This window comes from Festucalex cinctus, chromosome 13 (genome assembly GCF_051991245.1).
Source record: "Festucalex cinctus isolate MCC-2025b chromosome 13, RoL_Fcin_1.0, whole genome shotgun sequence".
Classification (NCBI taxonomy): Eukaryota; Metazoa; Chordata; class Actinopteri; order Syngnathiformes; family Syngnathidae; genus Festucalex; species Festucalex cinctus.
In genome coordinates this window covers 4,719,577-4,742,500 of record NC_135423.1, presented here as the reverse complement: position 1 = coordinate 4,742,500, position 22,924 = coordinate 4,719,577, and the positions used below count along the sequence as shown (strand labels likewise).

Here is a 22,924-nt window from a genome sequence, read left to right as displayed (position 1 = left end):
ACGGGCAGAAGTGCCCTTGAGTCTGGAGTGTCTTGGTTCCGACTGTGAGCAGCATTGAGGCTCAGGAAGAAGATCATCTGTTCCGTGGTCCTGCACAGGACATGGACTGCACTGATCATGAGGTAAACTCAGGAAAGCAAGACCTTCAGGCGCATCTCCAAGCATCACAGACATTTGTCCTTGCTCCACTCCAACATCCGTGTTACTAAGGCCGACGCAAACGGGGGTGTCCTTCAGTCCTTTAGGAACCGATTGCAACCATGAGCAGCATTGATCCTCAGGACCAACATCTTCCCCTCCTGGACCACACTGCTCAGGAAGTAAGTCCAGAAAAGCAAGGTCTTGAGATGTATGTTCTCGTCCAGGCCCCTGTGAGCATAAAACCTCAATTCGTTCTGCATTATTCAAATAAGTACAAACAGAACTGTCAAAGAGTCCTTTAGGAAACAATTCCAAGCAACGTGGACCCTCAGGAAAACAATGATCTGTTCCGTGGTCCTGGAAAGGACGTGAAACACATCGGTCATGGGGTAAGCTCGGATTTTCTCGTCCATGCTCCTGAAAGCACAAATCTTCAAACGCTGCTTTCTTAAGAGCATCACAAACAAAAGTGTCCTTTAGTACGCTGTGTCTTGCTTCAAACCGGTCACAGAGTGACACCATAGGAAAGCGATCACCCCCTTTCAGGTCTGTGACGGGACGTGGCCCATGGTAGTTCATTGAGTTCAGCAGTTTTATTGCTTCTCCTTGTCCATGTAAATCCTCTGCAAGTTTCTTATTATTAAGACCGACACAAACAGAAGTGATCTTTAGTCCTTCTAGAACTGGTTCCAATTGGGAGCAGCATGGACCTCCACCAAGATCCCTGCAGTGATCCTGCATTGAGCTGAGTACATTTAAGTCTTGGAGCACAAATTCCTCAGGAGTTTCTGTGGTATTACAGCCAACATCAACAGAGCTGTCCTTTAGTCCTTTAGGAACCGGTTCCAACTGGGGGCAGAATGGATCATCAGCGAGAAGATGTTCTCCTTTCATGTCCTGGTTAGGACAAGAGTGATTGAGTAAATTCAGGTCTTGATCACACCCTTGTTGGATAAATTCCTCAACAGTTTCCGTATGACGGCAAAACCCAACAGCTTTGTCCTTTTGTCCGTTGTGTTCTGGCTCCAACCGTGAGACGTGTGAATCCTCAGCACGCAGATGGTCCCCTTTGAGGTCACGTGAGCTGCCAACATCACGTTCTGCCGACGAACCCTGCGTTGAAAAGGCCAATTGGTCCGATCCCAAGAGTGTGGATGGATGTCTCCCCAATTGCGCCGCAGGCGGAAGCGCCATTGTTATTAATGTCTGCAATTTGTCATGACTTAAAATCCACGGGTGTGGCAAAAGAGACCGCGGCATCCAAGATCCTCAGTGTGATGGAGATCACCTGAAACAGACAAGCAGATTTGAGCAAGGGATGAGTTCTTTGTCTCTGTGTGATTGCTGAGATCAGAGTAGCCTCGAATCCTCTCAACTTGCGAGTGTCTTTTGTCATCCCATGCAGTAGAGTGTGCCGTGGATTTGAACATCTGGCATCGGGGGCCGAGCCGTTCGTGTCTGGATTTGTTTCACGCTTGACGGCGGTGACATCACTCTGTACAGGAATCCGACTGCTCTTCCTCGTGGTGGGTGATTTAGTGCCCCCCCCCCCCCCCCCCCCCCCCGCGCGCCATTCATCAGGAAGGGGAGTCGCTTAGCTGCGGTTCACCCCGTCTTTCAAGGACCCCTTGAACAGGTAAGCGACTGGCTGAGTTCCACCGCTTCAGTCAACCATCTGAAACACGCAATTGGGTTTTCCTCGAGAGCCGGAGGAACTCCCACCTGGTCAAGAGACGCATTTTTCCCCAAGACAAAATGATCTCATCTGACATTCTTACGATAGACGTGAGAATGCTGGAGTTGGCAACAGCCTGGAGACACTAACGCATATCTCTGCATTCATGCCTGTTTGCTTTTAGGAACTGAGCCGAGAACACGACCTCGGGCACAAGGAAAAAAGCCAAAAAGAAATTCCTGCCAATCTGACGCCGTTGTCTTACAAAAAATCAGGAAAAAAAATCAGATGATGTTCAGTGGTCTCGTTTTCTTCTGTACCTGATGCTTTTGGATAACGGGTCAAATTAAAACTGTCGTTCGGAGAAACAAGTAACAGGAGACAATAAATCGGAATGAAAAAGATGTCATCAGACAAAACCGAAAACGTAATTGAAGGCTGAGGGGTGGGAACATAATCCACCTGTTACCTGATCTGGGTCAAATTTACCCATTTTTAAATCAACAAAAGTTGTAAATGTAGCGACAGTGCATTCATCTAAAAATAGTGATTGAAATAGTGATAATTGGACTTAATAATGAGATACAAGTCTTGTTTATTTAGATAGTAGGCGTTAATAAGGTGAATATATATATATATATAATAAGGTGTAAATATTTAGTGACATTATGATAACAGGTCAAACTGGATCATTATAAAGGTTTTAAAAAATGCTACGTGATATGTTTAGGAGTCACTAGTGTAATAAAAATAAAAATACTGATTGTAATGCTGAGTAATTGGAGTTCATAACACAGTTTAACGCCCAGCTCAGTGTAACGTGCGGTGGCGAATCAGCCAAAAAAGGGACTCGAAGTCCACAAGTTAACTTTATTAATAAGAAAAAGGAGGCTTCTTGGTGCTACCAAATGTCACGATTACACGTAAAAGTCCACGGCATCAACTTGTGCTGAACAGGCATAGCAAAAACAAGGAGGCGCCACCTTGTGGCGCGGTGCCATGCTGCTGATTGTTACAAGTGGCCTAGTGGTAGAGTGTTCGCCCTGAGACTTGTGGGTTCAATCCGCGGCCGGGTCATCCCAAATATTATAGAAATGGAGCTGTGCGTCAATTTCATTATAATAAATAAATTAATTAATATTTGTAAACAATAGCCACGATTGTTTGTTGTCACATCGATATGCTTTTTGGACATTATTTCTGGGACTTCTACCATGGCTGTTCTACCACGGGTAAGTACGTTTTGTGTTTAAATAGTGTAATTTTGTCGTGTTTAATTTATTCTGAGCTCATTTTTTGTCTTTAATGTCCGACTGGTGTCATGCTATGTAGCGAGCTAGCTTCCCTCCCAAAACAAAAACAGTTCGCAAACGGTTTTAATTTGAAATATACCGGATTTACCTTGATGCGAGATGCCCGATTTCTTGTCCGGCTTGTGTAATTTCTTTACCTTCACGAAAATACGCATGCGGCGTCGGGAAGAAATAGAACGCTTGCGAAAACCTCCCGCATCGCCGCAGTCGTTCCGCACCGCACTGCAACTGGTGTGAATAGACACAAAGACTTGAAATGCGTTCTATCCTTGCGGCGGCCGTACGGAAAACGCACCGCGTCCGTTCCGCAGCCAGTGTGGATTGGGTTTAAGTGACTTTTAAAGTTGCATTGTGGGGGTTCGAATGTTAATAATAAAGCTAACTGTGACTCCGCCTTAAAGCTTGTATCTTCCCTTCAGTTTGGCGTGAACATTTTATGGAGGCGATTATTCAATGGCATCATCGATAGGATAAGCGATTTTAAAAAGATTGGATAGTGATAGCCCCTTTTGCTGCTTTTGTCCTCTTCAATAAACGTAATATTGATCAGAATGCTGTTTAGACTAGTTGGGCCACATAGAACATATTACAGAATTTATAAGAAACATTTTAACGTCACCTCACTTTGAAGTGAATTGGATGAAGAAGAGTAATCAACAAACAACAACATGGGGACAACTCACCTGTTGAGGAGGAAAAAAAGACGCGTCGGCCAGACGGGCCCTGGCGTCCCTCCACCACCACACTTGTTACTCGAAGGCGGCCTCGTCACCGCCACCGTCGTCGCCATCTTCCTCCCGCCCACCCGGTGCTGGTGTTTCGCCGAACACTCCAAACCATTCCGAATATGTGCGCGGAGGGAGCGGGAACGACTTTTTGTGAGGGAGACGGGAAGGGGGGAGGAGAGAGGAAGCAACGAGGAAAAAAAAAAAAAAAAAAAAAGAGAGGGGGAGAGATAGTTGACGCTGAGTGGGAGACAAGGTGAAACGGGTTAGCGGCGGACCCTCACAGCCAGTGACAAGATGAACACTGACCCGTCACCCCTGTCGGGAAAAACAGACGCTGCAGGAATGGTTTCAAGTAGAGAAAGAGAAAAGGCGCGAGTGATTTACTCACACAATCGAACTGAAACTTAAAGCACTACATCAGTCCTTCTCAAAGGATTTGGGGAGGTTCGCAATTGATGCTTTACAGCAAATATCTGTTTCAAGACAGGATTCTTTTTTTTTTTTCTTTTTAATTAGGTTTAAACTAACCTGGCAATAGACCCTTCCAGCTGATGTCACTGCTTAGGTCCCGCCTCCCGGAGGGCAAACATCCCATAACAAATGAATGTACAGAGCATGATTTTCGGCGAGCATTTTCGTTAAAAGGTGGGAAATATGTCAAGTGTCACAAAAAAACGTCCTGAGTAGGACACTACATTACCGCGACTCATTGAAACCAGTCGTTTGGAGCCGCTAGCTACAAAAAAGGAGTTTGCAAGGCAAAGTGGAAGCGGAAGCTTAAGTTACGTTGTTTTTGGTTGAAACAGTACATCGATCACTATGGTGGAAAATTGTTACTTATGAAATCGCTTGTTTCCGGATATACTCGTCTGGCTGTATATCGAAGTCTTCAAGCTATCTTAGCTTGCTAGCTGCTAACAAACAGACCACATGTATACAACACATTCCTCAGCAGAGATCAAGCGCTTTGATTTAGTCTTTTTCGCCTTCAAGTTTTTTGTTAAGAACAACCTCATTCCTTATTCACAGAATTCCCCCCCAAGATGCCCATAAAATGAAGGTGACCTTTGACCCAGGCTACCTGGCGCCTCTGGGCCAGTTGAGCATTCAGCAAAATCAAGAGTCAATGAGTTTTGACACGCAGATACCCCCTAGATATAAGTGGTGTGTGGCAGTTTCCTTGAAATTGTTTTCGTTACATTTGCGCGCAGCACAACAGCTAAATGCTACTTCACCATGTTTGCTTTGAACTCTGGCATAATGGTACGATGAAGAGGAGGCCCAGGTGTAAAATGCGCCGACCGCCATCATATTCCCATCTCATTACTGAGACGCGCGGCACGCGTATGGCGGCCTTTTATGTTCGCCCTCCGGCGTTGTTGCAGCTGCAGCGAGGCGGCAAAAAAAGTACGCGCGAGGAGCCGTGATGTAACACGACCAGCGAGGGCGCACGACACGACATTCCGACAATACCGCAGTCTGACATCGCATCTCGGTGCTCACATTAACAAACAAATACTTGAATCACTCTCAGACAAACTACTAAACTAAACTACTAAAGTTCTCTCATGTACACATACTGAAAACACCTGACACACTACAATGAAGTCCTCTCACACACACGAAACTGAAACAAACTGATTTGCCCAATTAGATTTCACTATACAAATGCTCTCATATATACTACTGAAATTCTGTTCACACACGGACGAGACTGAAATGCTCTCGGACATATTTCAGCAAATTATGTGTGTCAGTATAATGTGCACAAGGACTTCAGTAGTGTGAATCAGAGTATATTAGTACACATGCGCACACACAAATCAAATATGAGAGAAACAATATTGATAGTATGTGTGTGTTTCAGTTTTGTATGAGAGTAAAAGCAATCGTTTCATATAGCATTTAAGAGTGTCTCAGGAGTGTGTGAGAGTGTTTCTGTAGTGCATGTGAGAGTATTTTCGTTTTGTAGGTGATCACGAATATATCAGTAGTGTATTCAGTAGTTCCATGTGTGACAGAAAAATGTTTCAGTATTGTGGTTGAGTGTGAATCAGTCGTATATGAGTGTTTCAGTAGTGTGTGAGTACTTTGATAGCATGTAGGCAAAAAAATCAGTAACGTGCATGGGGGCTTTTCTGTAGTGTGTATTTTCATTTCAGTGGTGTTTATAAGAGTGTTTCAGTAGTGTGTGAGATTGTTTCAGTAGTGCGTGAATGTTTCAGTCTTGTAAATGAGAGCATTTTAGCCATGGCGCATGACTGAAGAATGTTTGTTGACGGTGTTTCAGTCGTGTGCGAGTATTTTTGGTCGTGTGTGATCAAGAAAAAAAAGTTACGTGTACGAGCTATTACTGTATTGTGCAGGGGTGCGCACATACAACAGGAATGTTGCACGCACACGCACACGCAGACCGTGAGCCATCACAAGAAGAAGCCGGCGTGCGGCAACTCGCTCAGCCGGCGTTCACAACCGAGCCGCAAATTCCTTCCGCTCCGAGATAGCGAAGGCCGGGGGAGCGTGCGCACGTTTGCTTTGCCGGCTTTCGACTGACAAATTGACGTGTGGCTGATGAGCGCTCGTCTTGGAACGTAGTGTTATGCAACAGCAGATCGTGAGATGAGTGACAGTCCAATTGTTTGGGTCAAAGGTCAAGCAATACGTGAAGTTAGTTGAAACGAGTTCTGAAGAATGACCATAGGCAATTTTAAATTGCCTTGCTGGCAGTCTGGAGTCTAGTGACTGATTTGGGTTTTAAAGGAGTAAATAGGAAATCACAGTTAGGGTTTCAAAGTAGGGTTTTATACTAGAATCAGGGTTTCAAATTAGGCTTTAAGAATTAGGGCTTTAAACTAGGGTTGGGGTTTCAAATGGGTTTTAAGCTACAACATGCGATGACATGCTCGTCAAAAACCACTCGGGGACTCCACTATGATCAACACGAAACTTTTTAATTAAGAAAAAAAAGAAGAAAAAAAATAGACAACCGTATTGACACAAACACGAAACACCTCCTTGGCACAAGGTTTCAAGTAAATCACAATGGGCGTACAGTGCAACATTAATTCACAGTATGAGGCGGCCAAGTGCCGTTTTCCGCTCGTAGGACGCATGCGACACGTTTGTGACTTCATCTGCTCGCACATGCGACTACTAGCGAAAAGCACAACGAAAGACCGCAAAATGTCACAAAAAGAAAACCCTCAAAAAAGGAGGGGGAAAAAAAAAAATCAAGTATACTGTGGGCTAAAAACACGTCAAGAACAAACACGTACATTATTTCCTACACGACCATCTGAAGATATATTCTTTATTTTTAAATGATGAATAAAAAGGAACAGTCGTGCGTTGCAGCCACGGAGGAACTTCAGTCTTTAAGACTGGAAACAGCCACACAAAGCTGAGCTGTTAAAAGTCATAAGCAGACAAAAAAAAAAAAAAAAAAAGTTTTTAAAAGTTCTCAAATTTGTGCATTTTTATATTTACCCCGAACAATTGCGGGGTCAAAATTGTATTTCAATATTTTGTTTTCTGATCTTTTGAGCATTATTGCGTAGACTCTCCCAGTGTGCCTAATATTTTGACTTGTGCAACTTCAATTCATAAATCCCTGATAATTTTGTGACTTGTACGGTACCCATAGAATTATTGACAAAAAAAAAGTGCTAACTACTGAATTTCACTTTTTCCAATCAGTCCACTAGGTGGCACTACTTTTCCCCCATTCAAAGTAAGCCCAATTTGAGTTTTTTTTGTTTTTTGTTTTTTTTGCAATGGTGCGTATCTATATGTAAAAAATAAAGTGAATCTATCTGACAAACACTGAAAGAAGAGTTTTCAAAAAATCAACAGTCATGTGTTACAGGCACAGAGTAACTTTTTTTGTTTATAAGACTGGAGACTCCTGGAATCAGTCAAAATTGAGAATCGGTGATGAAACTCATAATTCTGCTAAATATTTATGCATTTGCTCCCCCCACCACAACCCCCCCCCCCCCCCCCCATGGGACTTGTTTATTTTGGGAGTATTTTTAACATCACAACAACTTGATTTGCTAGTGAAATAGGTTTGTCACTATTTTTGATTTTATTCTGTATGTTAAAACAAACAAATTAATCATAAAATAAGAACAAAACAGTCATGTGTTTTATCTGCGGAGTAACACTTGTTAATAAGACTTCAAACTAACTAAATTACGAATTTAAAAAAAAATTAAAAAAAATAATAATTCAGTGCTACAATGTATTCCCCTCCCCCCATGGAAAAATAATAATAATAATCTTTCCTCCATATTTGTGCGTTTTGTTAAATATCAGGAAGGTCTTCTAATCTTTTGGTTTCGATGTGCATTATTGCTTTGGCTCTCTAAGTGTTGCTAATGTTTGGACTTGTGCCACTCCCATTTAGCATAAGATTTTAAATTGACTACTGTAATTTTAAAATTTCATTTATGACAGATTTTTCTTAAAATGTGTCCATTTTCTACAAAATTACTACTTTGTTGCTAAATGTGCGTGTTACTTTCGTTGTTGAATCATGTAAAAAAGTGCAAAAAACAAAACTAAGAACATTTGTGCGTTGTAATCACTGCAAACTCACTAAAAAAGTAAAAAACTGAGATTGCACCGGAATCATCAAGTGAAATTCAAAACTGAGATTCAGTGCTAAAACTCAAAGGCAGACGATAAAAACGGTGAAATAAATTAGAATAGGGAGTTAAAAAAAAAAAAAAAAAAAAAAGCCGGTCAGATTTTCTCGGGCTCTACCTTCTCGGCCACCACGCACCAGTTGGCGTGGTCGAAGTAGGCGTGGCGGACGCGGAGTTGGGCCACGTGATTGGCGATGAGCTCGGCCAGCTCGCCCTCCCTGAACACGTGATAGTACCTCAGGCAGGAGGAACCGTCGGCCGCCGCGCTCTCCCGGCCCGAGTGCTCCGTCTGGAAGGGCACCAGGTCGGGCAGCGCCAGGGCGCCGCACTCGGGCGCCAGGGCCGCGCCGGCGCCGCCGCGCTCCTCTTTGGGCTCCTCCTCGTGCAGATCGGCGCCGGGGCTGAAGACGTCCTCCTCGGACCCGACCGTGGACGGCGGGGAGAAGAAGCTGGAGAAGTGCCGGATGAAAGCCCGCCCTCTCCCCCCCGAGGCTCCGCCCTCGCCGGCGGCGGCGGCGGGCGACAAAGCGCCGAGCTCCCGGGACGACGAGCGGGAGACGGACAAGCTCCCGAAGTCGAAGACCGAGTCCAGGGAGCGGGAGAAGAACCAGAGTCTGTGAGCGCCGGGCGCGGGCGGGGGCGGCGGCGCCGCGTCGGCCACCGACGATGTGCTCCGGACCTTCCTGTGCTTGTCGACGACGTCGCCGGCGCTCCCGGTGGCGTCGGGCGAGCGGAGGTTGGGGTTCCACGGGACGAAGATGTCCTGCTTGTCGAACTTGCGGCGCTTCTGCTCCATGGCCCACACGCAGATCATGACGCGGCCGCCCGCGCGCAGCGTGCGCGCCATCTCCCTTATTGCGCGGATACGACGTTCTTTGGTGGACAAATGATGGATGACTGCAACGCACACATCACGTGCAAACGACTTACTGGTTGTTCGCCTCAATAGGCAAGCAAAGTTCAGATTTCGACATCGATTATTCGACATTTTTTCGTCCTTCACTTTTTTGGAACAAGATTTGTATTTGCATCTAATTTGTAGTAAAAAGTTCATGTTTGGCTACAATTAATGTGGTAACTATTATTTTTCATGTACAATTAGTACCTTTAAAAAGTAATTTTTCTACTTGCTGTCGACTGATGATGACATCACCTGCGCTGAGGAAGTAGGTAACGACCAATCATGGCTAAGTTTACTGACCAAACCCAGAAAACTGGTGAGCCATGATTTGATTGGCCGTTACCTACTTCCTCGGCGCAGGTGATGTCATCATCAGTCGACAGCAAGGTACTAATTGTACCGGTACATGAAAAATAATGACGTTATAAAATTCATTCTGGACAAAATAACTTGTCACTGCTGAAAATTGTTCCTTTAAATATACTGTATCTGATTTGTGTTTTTGTCTTTTTTTATGTATTTTTTTAATGTATTTTTTAAATACTATTTTTTGTGAGGCTGATGTTGTGTATTGCCATTTTTGTGGTGTTTTGTCTAATGATTGTTTTTTTTTTCTGACTCTGTGATAACGATTTGTCCATTTTTATATTTTGTATAATATTTGCAAACTGTTTGGGCTATTATTATTAGATTACTGTATACCATATTTGAAAACTAATATTTGTGTATTCTTGTCCAATGTTTTGGTCTTAAATATCAGTAGCTACGATTTGTGTATTTTTTACCTAATTTTGTATTTTTTTTTCTTTTTTTGCCTAATATTTTTCTAATATTTAACTCTTTTGATAATATTTGTGTATTACCTAATTTGGTATGCTTGTAATATCCTTTGGCAAATATCTGATTACACGTTTTTGTCGATTACTTTGGTATTGTAATGTTCAGCTAATATTTGTAGAATTCATATATTTTGGTGAAAATTTCTTTACATGTTTTTTTTTTCTTTTTTTTAAGGGGGTCAAATTTCAATATATTATGGTGTATTTTTTTTCCATTTTTGCAATACTTTAGGTATTTTGCTTTATCTCTCCAATTGTGCCTAAAGTTTTGCCTTTCCACTGCAGCATTTTTACAAACATTTCCTCATTTCCTCTTGAATTTTTCTAAGTACATTCTAATATTTGTGTGTTTTTGTCTAATACTGCATTTGACTTTTTTTTTCCCCCCTAGTTATTATTCTCTATATTTTGGTGCTATTTTGAGCATTCCTGCTTGAAAGTAAGCAGAACGCAGGCGTTCGTTATCTGTTCACCTGCGATGGAGAGCACTGCGTCGAAGCAGCCGTCGCGGTAAGGCAGGTGGAGGCCGTCGCACATCTGCACCTCGTGACCTCGGCTGCCGGCAAAGTCCACCAGGGGGCGACAGACATCGCAGCCCAGCTTGAACGCTCCCTCGTTAATGTCGAGGTATTTGCCGTTGCCGCAGCCTGCGTGGGGTCACGAAAAGGGCGTTTCAGAACAAGTATCTCTCAAACCACGGTTCTCCGGACTCCCGAAAGTTGGAGGACCACATTTGCAAATTAACCTAGCAGCAAAAAATAAAATAAAAAATAAAAAATGCACTGACTGCCTATTTAATTTCCTTTTATTTTTTTGATGTAAGTTTTGTTAAATTTTTACTTTAATATCATATTATGACTTCATCTTTAAAAAACAGTAATGTGTTGTTGTTGTTTTTTTACTTTCATGTACTTATTTCATAAAAAATTATGAAGGTTTCAACATTGAGAATGCTTAAACAAGAGAGAAATGTGAGAAAAGTGTATAAACTGTGTGGTGAGGGGTTTTTGAGCCTTAAAACATTTAGTGTACAAAATGTCAAACATAAATCTAATTACTTCACGGATGTCATTTATTGCGGGTATTTTTTGGAGCTTAACCCCAGCGGAAATTGAGGGAACACTGTATGTTAAAATATTATAAGATGTTAAAAATCAAGCACACATTGTTTTTATTGTATTATTATTTAAAAAAAAATTATTATTTATTCTTTTCTTCCAAACACATTTCATCAGTTGCTCAAATGCACATGATCCGCCCCCAGTGGAAATGTCACCAAAATTCTGATGTAGGTTATCATTATTTGTGCATGAAAGGGTTAAAAACCCAAAAATGTTTCATCAAAACGAACACTAATTCCAACACATTTTAGTTATGTTTACGTGCTGTTGGGGTTCTGACGGCACGCACCGACGTCGGCGACGATGCTCCCGGGCGGCTGGTCCAGCAGGAACTGGCGCACCTTGGGCCAGGCCTTGTAGCGGCTGTCGTTGAAGTAGGGCGCGATCTTGTCGTAGACGCCGTGCACGTGCTCTCGCTCCAGCTGGCTGGCGGCCTCGTCCATCGTCAACGACCGTCCGGCGCCGTCGCGTCTACGGAACAAAATCGGGAAAAGTCATTCGCCGCGATTCGGTTTGTATGGTGATTAGTAGAGCTGTGCGTAATAATCGGTGGTGACTTGAACTGAGATGCGACGGAGGGCGATCAAATTGAATGCCGGATTTGAGTTTTGTGATTTCCAACGAGAATGAATGGTAGCATATTGTCGTAAATGCAACATATGTGACGTACATTAGTTTGTGTGTCTTTGGTAACGTTTAGCCGGCTAATCAGCTTTAATTAAACTGTTTGGCAATCAGTCAACAGAGCCCATCTTCGGCAGGGTATCAACACCTTTGTTGTTACTTCGCTGTTGGCCTCTGATGCCATCCCTAGCATGAAGGTTGTTTGCAAACTTAAGGCGCTGGACCGGAGAGAGGAACCCTAGGGTTGCCAACTGTCCCGTATTACCCGGGACGCCCCGAATTTTGGGCTAAATTGTTATGTCCCGTGCGGAACCTCAAAAGCCCCGGAAAATAATTCTCAATTCTTACAATAAATGCAGCGAACGGCATCTCAGCCATTTTTGGACCACGGGTGCTCCGGTAGGTTGAGAAGTGACAAGGAAGTTGCTTTTAGCCAATAAAATTAGTCGGTGGGTGTGACGTTGTATGTGGAGATCTTGCAAGGTAGAGAGGCAACTAATAATAATAATAATAATAATAATAATTAGGGGTGTGAATTGCCTAGTACCTTACGATTCGATTCGTATCACGATTCACAGGTCACGATTCGATTCGATACCGATTAATCCCGATATGAATGGTCACGATTCAATACCGATTAATCCCGATACGAATTTATAAGTCGATTGTTGCGATTTTTTTTCATTCATATTTAGAAAATACTAATCAGTAAGCTTGTAGAGTGTAAGATTTATATGAAAATGTATGATTTATTTATCTGAAATTTCAGTCTTATAGAGGTTGTAATCTGTTTCATGTTTGAACAGCATTAAAATAAAAATATTAAGGCTTAATGTGCCGTTCATATAACATTCTTCCATGCTCAAGGTGTGAATCCTAAAAAAAAAAAAAAAAAAAAAAAAAAAAAAAAAAAAAAAATCGATTCTGCCGATTATTGAATCGATTCGAGAATCGCGCGATGTAGTATCGCGATATATCGCCGAATCGATTTTTTTGACACCCCTAATAATAATAATAATAATAATTAATAATTAAAAAAAAAAAAAAAAAAAAAAAGAGGCGCTTCCTGGTTTCGTCACAGCTTCCTGTCACCTACACTCACTCTAAACGCCGATCTGCCTTCGGTGCCGTTTTTTTTGTTTTTTTTGTTTTTGTTTTTTAGGTAGAGACAATTTGTGGTTTCCTTGAGGTTTTGTATGAGGTTACATAATGATGGCCTGAATTAAAGGGAATATACAAACTGTGCATTTCAAATCTAATCAGAATATACACCGATTTCACACCACAATGGCACCGTGCCGTGCACCTGTCCCTTATTTCGGGATGAGAAAGTTGGCAACCCTAGGTAACCCTCCTCCGGTTAACTTAGCACTAGCTAGCTGATACGACAGAACGTGGATGGATTCAATCTTTAACAAAAGCAAAAACAATTAAAACAAAAAGTTAATTTAGTTGAGGAGTTTCATTTAGCAGTTCTTTGACACCAGCTTGTGGCATTTACTCTATATGAAATTACAAACTCTTTTTGTTATTTGGGGAAAGGCTCAGTCCCGAGCCCTACCGAAACCAGGGCTTCTATGTCGAACATTTTCATGCTATTTCATTTCTAAATCTCACCTCTCTGCTTTTGTGCGTATACATCATGTTTCACAATTATAATCAAGCCGCATTTCATAATGTCATCCTGGTAAAGTGCCTGTTCACTGCATTAAATAGAGGTAGCGGCGCTGCAGGGAAAGGGAGAAAAAAAAAAAAAAGGTCACAACATAAAATTCGGCGAGTGTTACGACGACGACGACACCAGTATGCTCGAGGGTTTGCTATGCGGTGTCACGTTAAAGCCTCAGCTCACATTTCGTCCGGCACGTTCGCCTCGCACGACCTTCAGCGGAGGACGGAAACACGTGCGGATGGAGTTGCAGGTTTATTCCATTAATCCCTGCAACTACTCATCCCGAAACTCTGCAGGAGTCGGGCGTCACGTTTTCTGCCACCGTTTGGTGAAACGAGATGATTTTCGTTCGTGAAGCTGCCCATCAGCTCAATCAACAGGCAAACAGGTGATTTTTAAATGTACATGTGCTTGACTTTATTGCAGCTTGATAACAACTGTTTTTCTTTTTTTGTTTTTTGTTTTAAATCAAAGCTTTCTGAAGCTAAACATTATCATGCAATTCAGGACTTCTCTTTACCTGCTTTGAGCTTGTTAACAAAACGTATTATCTTTAACATTATCACTGAGTGGCTGGCTCATTGACATTTTCATTATTTTCAGTTCCCTTCTGCCACCTGACACCTTTTGTTTACAAACATAATGAAACCGTCTATTGATAGCCTCCTGGCATCTCTGTGCACAGAACGCAATCGCGAACAAACAAAAGCGCTCCGCCGTCGCCTGGATGATCACGCTGTGATTTCGTACCACAGGGCTCGACTGACGAGGTCACAGGAGGCAAAACCGACCAGTCCTCGGCCGTTCAGAACATGAAACAACTCGAAGCGCCGTGCAAACACTCCTGCTGGCTGATGGACACCTTAAAAGCCTCCAAAGGGCCTATTTGCAGAGCTTGCTCGCATCATCCTCATCACCCCATCCAAGTGGAAGGAAAACATGCCTTATGTAACACTGTCCTCTTTCGGCGTCTCCCCCGCCCCTCCCGCCTCACCAAACTGAGGTACTCATTATGCAATCAGCAAGAGAGAGACAGCCTCAGACTGAGAATGTAAATGCGGGATAGCATCCCAGCTATGCAGCGGGGCACTGTGGAGTGGAGTAGTAACCTACCCTTGGAGCAGCCAGAGGTCACTAAACAGCATTAGTGGTCATTCAAGACAAATGATGATGATGATGATGATGATGGTGATGGTGGTGGAGCAGAGAAGCGACCTGGGCTCAAGGTTGCCAGCACATCCCTCCAACCGCAGACAAACAGGTTTACCCGTCAAATTGAAGCCTGCAGCCATGACTCCGCTTGATTGTTTAACCTGAGGAGCCTCTCGTTCACTCTTGCGTCCTGTCTAGAAGTCTACTGAACGAATCAAGCAAAACCATCAATACATTTTCGCCAAACTTGTGACACATCAACGACTCTTTGAAAAGACATTGAAGTTTGAATTGGAATGAAATCATGCCATTTAATCACCACAACTGCACCGGCCACCGGCTCACGGTTCGTTTGGGGAGTGACGAAAATGGCTCACCATGCATGAATGCGTCGAGAAGCGTCCGTCTCCCGGGTTTCTGCAAGCGAACTTGCCGCTTCTCCCTCGCTAATTGGAACCCGGCGGCCACGCACCTGCAGCTGTCTACGGCGGCCACATTTTTTTTTTATACAATATATGTATATACGTGCGTAGTCGAATCCACGTTACCTTGACTCACGTTACCACAACACGCGTGGGGAAACGAGTCGCCGTCGTGCGTGACCGTCGTGCGTGACCGCCGTGCGTGAGCGGCCGCCGTCAACGAGCCGCCGAACGGCTGGGGAGCCATCGGCGGCGACGTCTCACGTTGACGCGGCCAACACCTGTAAAGACCACCGCTGGAAGACGAAAAGCAACTTCCGGGTTGGCTGAGATAATAAAGTAAAACAGAGACGGCTCTCCCGCCGTAATCAACTCCTACCACAAGTTTAAAGATAGTTTGAAGTTTGTGGGTGGTACAATATATTTTGTGGTCATTTTAGAAGTAGGGTCAGGCAGCTGAAATTAGGCTCAAGCATGATTTTGTCATCAGTCCATCGAGCCATCTCTCGTTCACCTTCAGTTGTTGTAAATGATTATTTTCTTTCTATAGTGCTTTTTTGGTTGTACTTTAATAAGTGACAGTGTAGATGTGCCACCTCACCTGCATGGTATACAAAAATACATCTCAAACCGTCGCTTTTATTTTGAAAGGCCCCTGTTAGTGTTGATTCTTACAACGAAAACTTTACTGTTGAGCGCTCTTTCGAAAAATAAATAAATAAAAAGCACGCGATGCGGTGGCAAAGCTCGTATGTGATTGGCTGTCCGCATCACGTGACTACTACACTATTAAACAATGGAGCTGTCCGGCACTCGCGCACACGCGAACGAGCACGCGCTCCCTGAAATACGAGTTTTCCAGTAAATAATGAACGGCTGCCAAGTATGACAGATCACGTGATCGTTTTATTTATTTATTTATTTTTATTAATGACAGCTACCATACAGACAAATGGTGTTTTCTTTTGTATATGCACAGAGTCATGAAGAAATGCAGAAATAGTCCCATGATGTTCTTTGTATTGCGTTTTAGCTATGTGGACGTGGTGTTAAAAATACAATTTTCCCTATGTTTGAGCACAATTAATTCTGCATAGCAACAGGCCGCCGTGTGACATACTGTCTCCAATTTATTGTGACTAGAGGATACATTGTGTGCATGCTGTCTGATGCAATAGTTCCACTTCTGGGTCTATCGTCATCAATGCTTTTTCCCTCACCTTGTGGGTGTCATCATAAAAAACAAACACATTTAATTAATGTAGTTGATTCATTTTTATATGTATCACATGTAGTGTAAATAAAATATATAGATTTAATGTTTGAAAGTGTCATTAGTTCTGAATAAAGCCAAATTAAAAACAAATCACAATCTAGTTAATTTTAATATCAAGTTTACATCCACATTTAATTATATTAAAATGAATTTCACATAAAAGTGTGTAACATTAAAGTTTTCAAACAAGCAGTTCAAGATTAAATGCAAATGCATCGAGTTTAAAAAGTTAACAACTAAGCTGTATTTTGGTCGTGATTTTGTTTTCAAAACATGAAATGAAATTCAAGTAGAATCACTGATGTAGATCTCAGAAACTCCTATCAAATGTAATCAGTGTAAAAAAAAGAAAAAAAGGAAATCAAACCACTTTTTGTGAGCCCACTCACATCATCATCATCATCATCATCATCATCATCACGTGCGTGGATGTTGGACGCAGTTGGCGTGAGATGAGCTGTCAACTTACCAAGGTGAGGCTCTCTCGTGTGTCACGTTGCAGCTCATCAAATCTTTTCAGCCAAACAGCTGCCCTGCATTGTCTTTCAAGGACACGCTCGGCAGCCTCCGATTGGTCGAGCTTCTCTGGGCAAAAAGAATAATCATCCTATATGGACCATTTCATTATGTTTGTAAACAATAGGCGTCGGGGTCCTTTCGTGACTACTGCTGATCTCAACATCACAAGCAAAAATTGACCTCACGTCACATCTTTGTGGGTGTTTCTTATGTCTGTCTCAAGAAAAAGCGTGGATGACTTGAAACAACAAAAATTTTAATAAAACATGGATTAGAAATCTGTAGCTCGGTGGGTTTCCATCCAGCCATTTTTATTCAAATTTTCAAGAAATGCAAAAATAAAACTGAATGGAAACGCCAGAAATGAAGAAAAAAAAAAAAGGCCAAAAATTTGCAAAAACTTTTTTTTTCCACTTTTGTTTTTCACGTTTGTGTCTTGTGTCAGAAAAAAACACTCATATGACATCATCTCACGGCGCAGTCGTTGCTTCTTTTTTTTAAATTACAGGTGGATCACGTCTCTTTGTTGTATAGCGCCACCTACTGTGGTCCTCTCAATATTCACAAAAGAAGAATGGATGGAAGCGGGTATAATAAGTTGCATGTCCGTTTTGCACATTTTCAGCAAATTCACTTTAAAAATTCATAACTGTTTGATGGAAACCCAGCCAGTAAGAACATAATTGACTTAAAAAAAAAAATCATTGAAAAAATAGCTCAAATCACATTGCCTTGAAAAAATACAAGACATTATTTTTTTTTTTGTATATCCCAAATTACAAAAGCTGTACAAATCCTGCATGTACTATTTGAAGGACGCGCCGTCTTTCCTCTGCTCCATCGGGCGTCTCTGGTGGACGTGTGGCGGCTCCTGAGAACTCAACACCAGGTCCACGGAGATGGGGTAAGAAAAGCGATCCAGCATCTGCGCAATCTTTTCCTGAGGCACGCCGTGCTTGTTCCTCCTGTTAGGGGAAAAACGGCACTTTGTTGAGCGCTGTGTGGCCCAACGTTGATTTGGAAGCAATCCACAATCAAGCCCGGATCTTGCGAACCCGTGGAACTTACTTCTCCAGCTCGTAGGGATCATACTTCCAGCTGGTGTTTGGTTCACAAAAGTCTATTCGGTATCCTTGCTGTAAGGCCTGTGTGAGGAGAAGAAGAATAAAAAAGAGAGAGGTGATGGTCATGTTCCAAAAAAAAATGAAGTAGCGTCATTCTCAACCCACCATTTGCACGTAAGGCTTCATCTCCCAGGCCTGCAGGTTGGTGTTGTCGATGATTACGGGGGAGCGGCCGTCGTGCATGGCGTTGCTAGCTGAAAGGCAGGCCGACGCCAATATGGCTGCTTGAGTGGAGCACTAAAGTGCCACGGAGTCAATACGCCGAGGACTAACACGTTAAATTTATGCACTGCACTCAAAATAGAAATCAAACAAAACATGTGTTCTCTCGAGTCAGCACATTATTGGAAAAAATAATAATTGTGACAACCTTAATTTACGCTTCATCTTTCAATAGCAACATCCAGCTAACCTCTAATGTTTTTTTTTGTTTTTTTTTGCACAACCCACCCCCAGTACTCTGAATGCTTGAAGCAGACAGTGAAGTTTATTCTTTTGATAGGCTCTCAATTCCTACAAAAATGGTGGATTAAAGTTTAAGTCAACCCATTTTTTTTCTTGAAAATATGTTCTATGCAGCCCCACTAGTGTAAATATTGTATTAAGGTTAATATTGCATTACTGTAATATGAGTTATACAGCAAAATCCAGCCATTTATATCAATATCAGAAGGCGGCCATTTTGCTACTTCTTGTCGAGTGAAAATGACATCACAGTTGCTTCGGTCTCAGGTAACAACCAATCACAGATCAGCTTCAGAAAACAAGTGAGCTGTGATTGGTCGTCACTTGAGCCCTGAGCAACTGTGATGTCATCTTCAGTCGACAGCAAGTGGCAAAATGGCCGACCCATGAGATGGATAACAACGGCTGGATTTTGCTTCAAAAGTCATATTCCACAAATGTAATATGAATTACAATGTCATGTTTATTTTTGTCAAGTCACACATAACACATTATTGTCAAGAAATGTTTAAGGTTGACTTCCCCTTTAAATCAGGCACTGATAACAATGCGAGTGGTTATGTAAGACGGCTGCCCTCTAGCTTCACCCATTCAATAAACTGTAAAATCCCTGGGTCGCGCATGCGTGGAACCAATGGGGCAGTTGGAACGGATGCGACGGATAGCGACAAGCTGCGCTTCTCACCTCTCCGATGGTTCCACTTGTGTGCGTCCCCGAGAAGGCTCGGCTCGTAGCGGTATCCGCCATTGTGGGCAAAGTAGTCGTCTGTGCTCAGGATGAGGCCGCTGGGACCCATCTCCAGCAACTCCCTGATAGAAAAGTCAACACAGGCCCATAGGAAAATCTCAAGGGTTTGATTCAAGTGCAGTTTAAACAAACCGACAAATGTGAACATTTCCAAACGACCCCTAGCCTGATTATCGTATGTTCTCTAAGAAAATTATATCCTCAGAGCTTTTCTAGCGGTGTAGGGTACATACATACACACAGATAATTGGGCTGAATTTGAAGATATGTGACACCTTACAATTAAAGTCAGTATAGACATGATTATTAACTCATTTGCTCCCAAAAACGTATAATTGTGTTCTATTTTAAATGTTATAAGTCTAAGTAAGTGTAAGTAATTTTGGCTGATTTTTCTCCCTGTTGTGAACCTAAACATACTAAAGGACAAAAGTATTTTAAAACAGTCAAATGCTCTGCCTGTAATTCATCCATCCATTTTCTTGACCGCTTATTCCTCACAAGGGTCGCGGGGGGTTTTGGACCCTATCTCGGCTGGCTTTGGGCAGTACACCCTGAACTGGTTGCCAACCAATCGCAGGTCACACAGAGACAAACAACCATCCACACGCACAAACACACCTAAGGACAATTCGGAGCGCCCAATTAACCTGCCAAGCATGTCTTTGGAATGTGGGAGGAGACCGTAGTACCCGGAGAAGACCCACGCAGGCACGGGGAGAACATGCCAACTCCACCCAGGAAGGCCGGAGCCTGGACTCGAACCCGAGTACTCAGGACTGGGAGGCGGACGTGCTAACTAATTTGGTGTCTGTGCACCCCGCCTAAAACGTACCTCGCCATGGTTGTTTTGCCCGAGCCTGGTAGGCCTCTCATGAGGATGAGCACCAAAGACGAAGGTTTGTCCAAGTGTGCGTAGCAATGCTGCTGCTTGGGTTCATGTGTTTCTGAATGGCATCGTGGTGCGTCACAGGACCAGCCGGCATCATAAGCACCACCATTGTCATTACCCCTGTTGTAATGGTTATAATGAAGGGGCGCCGAGAAGCCGTGCAACGGCGGAAATTGAGGTGGATACTGGCTGTGGCGGGGTGGAGGTAAATGGTGCGGATGTGGGAAAGAAGGCTGGCAAACTCTGTGGAACGATCTGTGATTTGGAGGCGGGTGGAATGGCGGAGGAGGATAATAATCCGGGTGATCCTGAGAAGATGATTTTACGTTGTCAGGCCTGTGAGTGGAATATGGCTCATTTTTGTACCAGTGGCGCCACGATGGACGTTTTTCTGGAGCTATGCTTATGTTCTCCTCGGGAGGTTTTTCTGAAGGTTTGCTGAAGTCCTCCTCCGTGAGAGTTGTTGCTGGAAGTCTGCTTGCTGATGATGTTTCCAGTTGGACACACGGGTCCCGTTCCTTCTCAGCTTGATCGTCAATGGCTTGGATTTCTTTGTAAAAGTCGTTCAGCGAGTCATCAAGGTTCTTCTCAGAAGGGAAGGCGGGACCAATGAAGGTGGCGCTGGTGAATCCCACCTCCTTTAAAACACGTTGAACGTCTGTAGCCTCTTTGTGGGCAGCTTCACTCTCAGGTGTACTTTCTTCCTTGTCCGCTGGAGCATCGGCAGAAGAGTTTTGGACACATGAGGGAGCAGCTTGAGACATCTACGCAAGAGATTGTGAAAAAAAAAAAAAAAAAAAACTGTTTTAATTTAAGTTCAGACTGCATTTATCAAACATTATTAGAATTAACTGCCAATTATGAAATTCATTTCAGATTAAAAAAAAAAAATCTGTCGTTTTAATAAAAAATGTGCATTACATGGTGCAGGTATTATTTTTGACCATTTGAAGCCACCTCCTGTGTCGTGTATCAATGAATGTGAATGAATGCTATCCTTGACCACTTGCGCGGACATTAAAATGCGTTCGAACTCGCAGTGTTATACTATATTAATTTATAAGCTAACATGCTGTTGTCATGTGGTACGTTACCTCCTTCTGTTGTGCAGTTCCACACATTACAAGTCTTTTTTTGTGGTTGGCCAGCCACATTTCAGCTCTTTGTCTCCATGGTTACGAAAGTGTGGAACGTCTTGCCCACAGACACATTTTCTTGAAATGGGCAGATAATGTAAAATTTACTTGCTTGTTTAACTTTCACAGTTGATGGGTAGGGAGGCACTCCAGAAAAGCAACTAATTGTATACCAGCCTTTAGAAAGTACTTTTCACATTATGATAATATCATACTTCCCTTTCAATGCTGAAGCTGACCGAACAAGCTAGCTGGCTAAAGGGCGAGTAGATTCAATGTTAAACTCATAGTCAATAATATAAATTAAATGTTTCAATTTACCGTTCAACCCTAAAATGCGCTTACCTTAATTGATGTGTTGACATGAAACGAAAGGGAGTACGGCTAGTTGCCACATTGCTAAAGCTAATGTTTACGGATGTGACGTCAGCAACGACTTTCACTTTGGACGAACGCTGAATTCCAGGGCTCCAGGTGGAGGAGTGGAACGATCATTTACCATCGGTGCCGGTTGGGCGCGGGGTCGCTCCTCCGCCTGGGAGACCCCATGTGGCTTACATGAAGTAAGCTTGTGAGTGTTTAAAAAAAGAAATTGCTGAGTTCCTTGAATGTGGGAATTTCCGGCTTCCAAACAGGAAACGACTGGAGATTCGACCCTTTCTTTTCTTCCATGTCACCTTATGGGGCCCCGCAGTGTTTTAATTTAGTAAAAAAAAAATGAGCAAAATGAATCTTAATCACTCATCTTTTTATGTTTACATAATTCGCCTGAAACGCTCCGAGGTTGCAACTGGTACAACAGAAGAAGCGCACCATCTAAAGGCCGGCGGGTGACATTTCAATTTTTTTTCCCAACTTGCCATTTCCATGTTCATTTGTCATTTTCGCAAATGATTTATTTACGTAAAACAAATGATATTACTGTGCAGTTGCAGTCACCCTGATAAATCTAGTATCAGTAGCATCTCGATAATAAGTTAGCACATTTAATAAATTTGAGTTGAGTTGAACATTTTCAATTGTGTCAGTAGGGTGGCACAACCATTTGAAACTAAACCTAACCAGGGTTTTTCCTGGCTCAAATCGAGGCAGAGGTGGTATCTCCCTGACTATGAGGACCGGTGATGACGTTACAGTCCTGAAAATGTTTGGCTGGCTTCTTCATGCTGGCTCTCGTCATCTTGCCCGCAAGCAGGCTTTGGGTGGTAAAATGTTTGGAGTGTGGCTGCCGCATAAATTTGGCTGATCTTCAGCCAGGCTAGCTTTCAAGTCACTGGCGGAGAAATTCATTCAGGCACATTTTCAGGAAAAAAAAAAAAAAAAAGGCCACTCACAAAAATTTGACTTGGTTGTTCAATTTCACACAACTTGATGGGCGAGCAGGCACTCGATCCACTGACCCAACAATTTGTATACAGTACAAGTCAATAAAAAGTCAGTTTTCTATCATACATCCCCTGTGAAAGGAGCTTATTCATGCTGACATTATAATACTGTAACGTGGATAAATATATGTCGTTACATGAA

At 42.9% G+C, this 22,924-nt stretch overlaps 3 protein-coding genes and 1 long non-coding RNA gene across 11 annotated transcripts in view; 1 reads left to right on the top strand and 3 right to left on the bottom strand.

Moving 5' to 3' along the window:
* The window catches only part of stard13b (StAR related lipid transfer domain containing 13b), a 59,851-nt gene extending 55,801 nt beyond the window's left edge, over positions 1-4,050 (bottom strand). For both annotated transcript variants that reach the window (XM_077540852.1, XM_077540853.1), the window contains exons 1-2: positions 3,813-4,050; positions 1-1,429 (exon numbers count right to left, since the gene is read on the bottom strand). The exon at positions 1-1,429 is cut by the window's left edge and continues 420 nt beyond it. In XM_077540852.1, coding sequence (XP_077396978.1) covers positions 1-1,401 — 1,401 coding nt within the window. In that variant the 5' untranslated portion in view covers positions 1,402-1,429; positions 3,813-4,050. The remainder of the gene's footprint in view (positions 1,430-3,812) is intronic.
* Positions 4,051-7,853: 3,803 nt separating this feature from the next.
* On the bottom strand, positions 7,854-17,155 carry trmt9b (tRNA methyltransferase 9B). Of its 7 annotated transcripts, none has more exons than XM_077540249.1 (7): positions 15,364-16,957; positions 15,193-15,297; positions 14,879-15,020; positions 14,777-14,797; positions 11,657-11,838; positions 10,720-10,893; positions 7,854-9,403 (listed from the first exon to the last, which is right to left on the bottom strand). In XM_077540249.1, exons 3-7 carry the CDS (start codon positions 14,953-14,955, stop codon positions 8,604-8,606), a joined length of 1,254 nt encoding a protein of 417 aa, XP_077396375.1. In that variant the 5' UTR covers positions 14,956-15,020; positions 15,193-15,297; positions 15,364-16,957; the 3' UTR covers positions 7,854-8,603. The 7 variants fall into 7 exon arrangements, with proteins under 7 accessions (XP_077396375.1, XP_077396376.1, XP_077396377.1 ...); XM_077540250.1 differs by having other exon boundaries at positions 14,879-15,017; XM_077540251.1 differs by having other exon boundaries at positions 15,193-16,957.
* LOC144032814 (uncharacterized) lies at positions 13,785-15,547 on the top strand. Its single transcript, XR_013287800.1, has 2 exons — positions 13,785-14,051; positions 14,419-15,547. It is a non-coding gene; the product is annotated as an uncharacterized LOC144032814 (long non-coding RNA).
* A 112-nt stretch (positions 17,156-17,267) lies between the features above and the next one.
* n4bp2l2 (NEDD4 binding protein 2-like 2) lies at positions 17,268-22,172 on the bottom strand. Its single transcript, XM_077540248.1, has 6 exons — positions 21,356-22,172; positions 20,205-21,025; positions 19,307-19,431; positions 18,262-18,350; positions 18,101-18,177; positions 17,268-17,997 (listed from the first exon to the last, which is right to left on the bottom strand). Exons 1-6 carry the CDS (start codon positions 21,413-21,415, stop codon positions 17,838-17,840), a joined length of 1,332 nt encoding a protein of 443 aa, XP_077396374.1. The 5' UTR covers positions 21,416-22,172; the 3' UTR covers positions 17,268-17,837.
* Between the last annotated feature and the right edge of the window lie 752 nt (positions 22,173-22,924).

Coding starts and splice junctions, on each gene's coding strand:
- trmt9b (XM_077540251.1), bottom strand. CDS start 14,955: ATGGCTGCAGGCTTCAATTTGACGGGTAAACCTGTTTGTCTGCGGTTG. Junction 11,839..14,776: donor GACCTCTGGCTGCTCCAAGG/GTAGGTTACTAC, acceptor TTTGTTCCGTAG/ACGCGACGGCGCCGGACGGT. Junction 9,404..10,719: donor CGCAGTGCTCTCCATCGCAG/GTGAACAGATAA, acceptor TGTGCGTTGCAG/TCATCCATCATTTGTCCACC.
- n4bp2l2 (XM_077540248.1), bottom strand. CDS start 21,415: ATGTGGCTGGCCAACCACAAAAAAAGACTTGTAATGTGTGGAACTGCA. Junction 18,351..19,306: donor CAAGTGGAACCATCGGAGAG/GTGAGAAGCGCA, acceptor CCTGCCTTTCAG/CTAGCAACGCCATGCACGAC. Junction 17,998..18,100: donor GATCCCTACGAGCTGGAGAA/GTAAGTTCCACG, acceptor TTCCCCTAACAG/GAGGAACAAGCACGGCGTGC.